Source organism: Aethalodelphis obliquidens, unplaced genomic scaffold (genome assembly GCF_003676395.1).
Source record: "Aethalodelphis obliquidens isolate GAN/ISIS:26980383/991018 unplaced genomic scaffold, ASM367639v1 scaffold6, whole genome shotgun sequence".
NCBI lineage: Eukaryota > Metazoa > Chordata > Mammalia > Artiodactyla > Delphinidae > Aethalodelphis > Aethalodelphis obliquidens.
In genome coordinates this window covers 57055971-57064271 of record NW_020837950.1, presented here as the reverse complement: position 1 = coordinate 57064271, position 8301 = coordinate 57055971, and the positions used below count along the sequence as shown (strand labels likewise).

Genomic DNA, 8301 nt, shown 5'->3' with positions numbered 1-8301 from the left:
GCGGAGCACAGGCTCTGGATGCGCAGGCTCAGCGGCCATGGCTCACTGGCCCAGCCACTCCGCGGCATGTGGGATCTTCCCGGACCAGGGCACGAACCTGTGTCCCCTGCATCGGCAGGCGGACTCTCAACCACTGTGCCACCAGGGAAGCCCTCTCTGTTCTTTTTATATACAATTAAGTGTTCCTTAGAATGTGTAACCTGGACTTCCCTGGCAGTCCAGTGGTTAAGACTCTGTGCTTCCACCGCAGGGGACACGGGTTCAATCCCTGGTCAGGGAATTAAGATCCCGCATGCCTCTCAATGTGACCAAAAGAAAAAAAAAAAGTAAATTATGCTCAAAGAATGTGTAACCTTTCCTGCCTATCCACCCTCATCTTAATCCTAAATTTACATATCTACATTTTAACCATGTTGTCAAAATTCGGTTTAAAGTCATGTTTCTTCTTCAAAATTCTTCATATTCACTTTTCTTGAGGCAGCAATCACCTATTACCTGGGATTACACCTGTCTGTGTATGACTGCTCTATTACACATCAGGTTGTTTGAGAAAGAACACAAATGGTAAGAGTGTGGGCTTTGGAGTAAGATTATTCTGGTTTCAAATCCTTGTTCTGCCCTAAACTGGTAGTAAAGGCTAAATAACCTAGAACAAATTATTTAACATCTCTGATCTTCAGTTGTCTAATCTACAAAATGGTACCATCACTTCACAGGTAAGGCTTAAACTAGACGGTGCGCCTGCGCATTTCCTTTCTATATGCCTGACAGCATCATAGGTGCTAGATAAATATCTGTTTAAAGAACAGACAAGAAATGAATAAGGTAGTAAGAACGGAGAAGTTACAAGAAATGTCTTTGAAGAAGGATTTCCTCAGTTTAAATTAGCAGTATATATCTGTACCATCATTCAGGCAGTCAGTGCATTACATTGAGGACAAACGAACACAATCCTAAGTATCCTACCTGATATAATGACTACAAAAATACTGATCTGATGTTATTTAATAACTATTATTGTTATACTCATAGTGTCACAGGTGCTTTAGAAGCTAAATCTAAATCTATTAAAGAGTGAAAACATATAAACTAGAAACTTGTGGACTGGTTTATATATGGCACACATAAAGTCTATTATAAAACTGGCATCAATACCCTTGGATGCAAACCCTTTTCTGAGTATTTGTTTGTCACAAGTTTTTTGCAGTACTTAATTTTTTCATAAAGGTGTTCCAAGAATTGTAATGGATACCCCTCCTGGTAACTTCTATTGATTGAGTTCTGGCTTCTGTATTTTAAGAGTCATGTTGGAATAACTGAGCCCAAATACCCCTGCTCTGAGGACTGCTCTCACTCCACAAGACACACACACACACACACACACACACACACAGACACATGTTCCCTGGCTCACCATGGCCTCCTGGACTGCTTATTACCCTGCCTTTTGCACCCCCAGCCACAATAATTAGGCCAGTATTGGATCACCACGAGCTAGTCACATCATCTTTCTCCTAAAGAGTGAACGAATGGTATCCAGAAATTCCAGTTAGTGAGCTTCCTATAAACAAATAAACTTGGGGATCCCTATTGTTATGCTCATTTTCTGCCTTATATTTAAAGAAATATAAGCAATCTGTTCAACAGAGAGAGAGAGAAAGAAATGAAATGGACATGAAGAGGGAGAAAGATCTAATAGCTCAGGTGGTCCCTGAGAGACTGAGAGGAAGATAAAGCATCCTTGATTCTGGCAACATTCCAACTCTCACTATATCCCCTTGATGCCCATCAAAAAGAATAAAGGAGCAAAAATAAATCTGTAAAACAAATGACCAAAAACAACCCCCATTAGCATTAGTAGTGTCCTTGTATGCAAACCCTTTTCTGAGCATGTTTGTTAAACACCGTACCACTAAAAAAAAAAAAAAAAAAAAAAAAAAAAAAAAAAAAAAAAAAAAAAAGTACAACAGACATTAAGAGATTTAAACAGATACAAGAAACATGTTAAAATTAAAACAGCATAAAACAGTGCCTCAAGCTCAGTATTTTATGTATTCTAATTTTAATACCTCTCTAGCTGATTGTATAAGAAGTAATCTAGCATGTTGTATGCATTAGCTCAGTCATCGTGGAGATAAAAAGGTAAAGCCATCCTGAAACAGGAAACCAATATTCTTCCTGTTTAATCAACAAATCTAAAAATTTATTCTTTTCAACTATTTATTCTTGCTCTTGTCCACCACAACATGGTGTTCCACATAGTTTTATGACAAAGAGAAATTTTTCATGAGACTCTTTTGTATCCCCACCCCCTTAAAGAAAGAGGGAGGAAAAACTGTTTCACACAGAAGGCGTTAGTTGTATGAATTAGAACTGCCACCTAAGTGTGGGCTAATGTAACCAAGAGGGATTTCACCTACATCCATTCAGTCAGTTTATGGGGGTTTAAAGAAATTCCAAAGAGTCATCAGAAGAGGAAAAATAAAGGTAATGCTTTTTGCCACACAGGTAGAATCTTTGAAAGTATGTGTAATATGTAAAACATTTTGACACCCCCATCATATTTTTCCAGAATTAACAGTATAAATTCTCTTGTTCAAGAGCTTCCTATCAGCCTCTCTAATCACTACTCACAGTAACCTCAACTCCTGCCACAATGTACAAGATGCAACTCTTGTCTTGCATTGCACTAACTCTTGCACTCGTGGCAAACGGTGCACCTACTTCAAGCTCTACAGAGAACACAAAGAAACAAGTGCAGTCATTGCTGCAGGATTTACATTTGCTTTTGAAGGAAATTAATGTAAGTTTATTCCCTTTCTTACTCAAATTATTACATTTAATTTGTCTAAGTGGAGTTTCTTTTTTTTAATAACAATCTGTTATGCTTTCTCAGAACTATGAGAACCTCAAGCTCTTCAGGATGCTCACATTTAAATTTTACATGCCCAAGAAGGTAAGTACAACTTTCTACATTCATTTACATTTTAATAGAATTGAAAGTGATGTGAAAATTTACAAACTACCTGGATTAATAGCACTTCATCTGAGGAGAAGAATTAGTAACCTCAGCATCTTTTTGAAAAAAACCAAGTTTGCTAATGGGCCTCTGAAAAATGGCTTTGCCAATATTTTCTTTATACGTACTTATGTGTGTTTGGGGGTAGAGGGAATGGGAAGAAAAGAATAATATTCTCTTTATTGCTCAGACAGTTTTAAAAAAGATTGTGTTGACCTACTGTTTTATTTAAAAATATAAAACTCTAGAGATACTTGATCATATCACTTTACCACTCAAATTAGCAAAACTGATATCAGAGGGCCCACTTTAAAATAAATCCTTTACTGTTTTAGGAAAGAATCTTAAGGATCTATCTTCGAGATGCAGCATAGCAGTAATCCGTAGCACAGATTCTAGGGCAGATTATTTAAACTGAAATCTCAGCTCTGCCATGTCCAATCTTTTGTAACCTTGGGCAAGTTACTCTCTTTGTGATTCAGTTTCTTACTTACTTATGTAAATGATAATTGTATATACTTCATATAGTTTTGTGAGGATTAAGGAGTAAATGTAAAGTACTCAGAACAGTATCTGGCATATGGTAAACACCATATAAGCATTAGCTATTAGAAGTAATAATAAAGACAAAATTCTTCCTGGAGAGTGTAAAGTAAAATTTTGGACTTACACATCTTTCATGTCAATAGACCTAGAGACTTCTGATGCTATATGACTTACATTCCAAGACTAAAAGCTTCATTTGGTCGTTTGGGGATTCAGACAGTTAGCTAAGCATCATCTAAGCTCCTAGAGCTACGCTAGTCATGTAAAATTTCCTAGTCGTCGTACCAGTCAACAGATAATGGGCAAAATCTGATGCTAAGAAGAGCTTGTCCCTGGGTGAACAGCCCAGAAAAAAAATGGGATTTAAGGGTAATGAATGCAATCACACTGACCCACTTCTTATAAATTTGAGGAAATTATACATCAAACTACCCCTTTAAAAGATAAAAAGGAGATAACTTAGAGATGCTCCTCCAACTTAATCAGAGTCACGTAACTCTTACCTCCAGCAGCGTAAAGACACTAGACTGTTTTTTGAAGGAAAGAGCTCCAATTTGCTCATGCCAAAAACTTAAGCCCTGAACTTGTAGAATTTATAGTAGCAAGTTGAAAGGGCATTAGATGAAAATGTCATAAAATGTATGTGGTGTATTCCTACCTCTCCCTTTAAAAAGTGTTAAAAAGATAACACCAGATTATGTGCATAATTTAGAGGGTGGTAGAATTCTTTGAAATCTAGCAGTTTCTAAATGACAACTGCAAAATCTATTTGAAACTAAAAGTGATGTGATAAACGCCATTCATTTGTTCATTTTACAACCATTCATGTTTGCAAAAGAATTTAGAGAGCTATAAAAACATTTAATTCAAAGGTTGTTATGTTAATGTTATAAAGAAAAAGAACTGAAGTTTAATCCTGGCTCCACCTAGTCATATGGCCTTGGGGAAGACATTGAAATTCTGAGATTTAGTTTCCTTATTTGTAATATGGAGATAACACACTGCATTACCTATCACAAAAGGTGGCTGTGAGACTTGGGCTTCTTCAGGACAAAACACTTTGAAATTATAATGTACCACAGAAGTATGAAATATTATCATTATATACAGAAGTGTGTTGTGCGTGTGTATTTGTATGTGTATATGTCTAAATTAGGAGGCCCATCCAAAAATCCTTCAAATATTGTAAGCTTTTATTTGATTTGGACAAATCATTTTTAAAAATATATCTTAGGGCTTCCCTGGTGGCGCAGTGGTTGAGAGTCCGCCTGCCAATGCAGAGGACACGGGTTCGTGCCCCGGCCCGGGAAGATCCCACATGCCGCGGAGCGGCTGGGCCCGTGAGCCATGGCCGCTGAGCCTGCGCGTCCGGAGCCTGTGCTCCGCAACAGGAGAGGCCACAGCAGTGAGAGGCCCGTGTACCGCAAAAAAAAAAAAAAAAATGTATCTTAATGTACTTATTATAGAAAAGTAAAAAATTAAGATGTAGTTATATGTGCCTTGCTATACTGACCCATTACTAAATAACTACAACTAACTAATCCATAAAGTGTTGGAACTGTGACAGATGGCATCCAAGAGCTCCCTCTGTCCCTAACATTCTATGATTCTCAACTCTTAGATTATTAAATATTAGAATCGGAGAATGTGATCCTATACTTCCACATTATGACCACTCTGATTCTAATAATTTCTCTGCAGACTGGAAAAGAATTCAACCTATATTGGTGATTTACATTTGGGTGCAGAAATGTTGACTTTTTTTCAAAGTCAAATTAAGCTGAAATTAATGACTCATTATTTGTTAACTAACAGTTAATGCTAACTATGGGCAGCTGAACTCTCATTTTTCCAGTCTTATAATGTTGGTCCATCTTTATAGCAATGATGAAAACAGAGAATGGTAAAAACTATATACTGCCTCTGTTAATATATTTTGATATTAATTTCTGATTCTGACCTTTAGTCAGGGCAAATTGACCTGATAATTACTTTTATTATTATTCAAGGCTACAGAATTGAAACATCTTCAGTGTCTAGCAGAAGAACTCAAACCTCTGGAGGATGTGCTAAATGTTGCTCAAAGCAAAACCCAGAACTCGATAGATATCAAGGATTTAATGGACAATATCAACAGAATAGTTTTGACACTAAAGGTAAGATATTACCTTATTTGCTCTCCTGGAAATAAAATAAATGGAAGGGTGTTTTAACATGGTATAACATTTTTGGTGTTTGTGAAGTACTCATGCATTTTAAGTCCACTGTGAACATAACTCATTTTTATATTAGGTGGAGCTGGGAAGTGTAAGCTAGAGGGCTTCCACCTACCATCCATTCAGGGACAAGCCCCCACCGCTGCACTCTGTCACCCCTCACATGAACACAAAATTGGGAGTGGAAGAAGACACTGAATTGAATTTCACAGAAAGCAGACAGGTTTCATTATATATTTTTTAATTCCTTCAGATAATTTTCCAGAATAGCTAATTCTGATTACCTGAAAGACTTTTTAAATGAGATTTTCCTATCATCTGGTGGAAGAACTGAGAGATTTGTCTAAAAAAAAAAAAATGGCAACCAGTAAAATGGCCAATGGACCAGATAATTAACTTTTTATTTAGAAGTAATACTCACTTTCAGGACCTCAAGTATTTTTAAATGCATAGGAAGCATGAAACATACAAGGAACTTGGGTGATGTGAGGAATTCACGGCTCTCTTTTCTCATCCATCTGCCAAAGTACAAAATTCATGAATTAATAGATATTCTAAATAAACAGCATAATTTTAATTACAGTAGAACCAACTTTCTAAAAGTATGTAACTCTAGTTGTTTCCAAATAAGAGTCACTTTATTAGTAGACAGTCTCTATTTAATTTAAAAAATACATTGAGATCAATGTCATCTACCCATTGATGGACTCAGTTTACCATCTATGTCAATAATTTTGCTCTAAAATTCTTGACCAACATCAGAAAAACTGATTCTAAATTCTAGATGCAAAATTAATAAAAAATTACACGAAAATCGAAAAAGCAAGATACTTTAAAAAATCTAAGCCCCCAAGAAGTTATAATATTTAAATAACTATATGTAAGAGGGTATATAATACTGCAATAGTTTGTTTAAAGGGAATACTTTATCTCACTTGATTTATGTTTTCAGGATAGGAATTACTTCAAATTTGAAAAAGTCCCCCCTTTCAATCTCACTATATATCAAAATATATTCTTCTTAGCTTGTCAGCCAGAGGCAGAGTTGAAACAGTTCCTATCAGCAGAGGAGGTTAATTTCTAAAAAGTCAGTCCACAGAATTTCTAATGTTTAGATTTCTAAAAATTGGGAAATTTATCTGCACTGAGGTGGGGTGGGATTCGTTATGAGTATTTTTGAAAACGTTCTTCATACAAATTTCCCCCCAAAGCTTATCCTAACTTACTCTGGGCTGGTTCCATCTTGCTTTGGGGAAAATATGAGGAGATTCACTCAAGCAGACTAATAGGAGATTTAAGGTTTAGAAATGAAGAAAGTATAATGTGCTTATCACTATATACATGTAACCTATATTTAGATACAGATATAATTCGAGAGGAAAAGAGGTTTAACAACTTTAATTCTGCATGCAGCACTTAATGAAGTATTTGTCTAAAATTGTTTTAAAATGTTTATTGTACAAAATTCAGGAAAAACATTGTGTTCATTAAGAGTGACAATTAACAAATGAGGAAAATTTCTGTTTTTATGTCACTATCACTGGGTATCATAACATATAACTTTGGCACACCATTTTGATCATTTCAAGAGAATGTGAATGGTTAATATGTTTAACATACTTGAAAATAAAGGCCATAAGTCTATAAGACTTCAACTGAAAATATTATATATAAGGTAAACTACCCTGAACTAAAACAAAATTAAAATGTTTTCTTTTACAGGGATCTGAACCAAGTATCACATGTGAATATGATGATGAGACAGTAACCGCTGTAGAACTTCTGAACAAATGGATTACCTTTTGTCAAAGCATCTACTCAACAATGACTTGATAATTAAGTGCCTCCCATTTTAAATGTATCAGGCTTTCTATTTATTTAAATATTTAAAATGTATATTTATTTTTTGATGTATGCTTTTCTACCTTTTGTAACTATTAGTCTTCAGATGATAAATATGGATCTTTTAAGATTCTTTTTGTAAGCCCTACGGGCTCTAAAAAATTCACTTAATTTATCCTAAAGTATTTATTTTTATGTTGAATTGTTAAAGACAATGTCTATGTAGGTCAGTTAATAAAATTATTTAATAAAAACAAGCCCAGATATTTGTTATTCTGGGAATAGCACAGAGTGAGCACTAAAATATTTCTGAATTACTCATGTAAACTCACAAGACGGTTAAGATGCTTACAAAAGTCACTCTTCCCCTGAAGAGGTATGTGGAATACAGAAATGGGTTTCTCAAAGCTCTTGCTTTCTCCTTTCATAAGTTGATTAGACTCTTAATTCTAATCTGAGACTACCTCATCAAATTATACTATTTTCCTTCTCCAGGTCATGCCTTAAATTTAAATAAGATGCCAAAACAAAAACATTCTTGAAACCCTTTATATGATTGGTGTGTCTTTCTATCCATTCTCCAACATCTTATACCTTGCTCTCTGCCCTCAGGAGGCTCACCTATTTGACCTATATCAAAGCTCTCCCCTGCCCTTTGGCTTTCCATTGGGTCCTGCC

General features: G+C 35.5%; 1 protein-coding gene across 1 annotated transcript; it reads left to right on the top strand.

The window, feature by feature from the left end:
• Positions 1–2609: 2609 nt before the first annotated feature.
• On the top strand, positions 2610–7875 carry IL2 (interleukin 2). The gene is made up of 4 exons (XM_027102833.1): positions 2610–2803; positions 2897–2956; positions 5575–5721; positions 7504–7875. Exons 1-4 carry the CDS (start codon positions 2657–2659, stop codon positions 7612–7614), a joined length of 465 nt encoding a protein of 154 aa, XP_026958634.1. The 5' UTR covers positions 2610–2656; the 3' UTR covers positions 7615–7875.
• Positions 7876–8301: the final 426 nt, after the last annotated feature.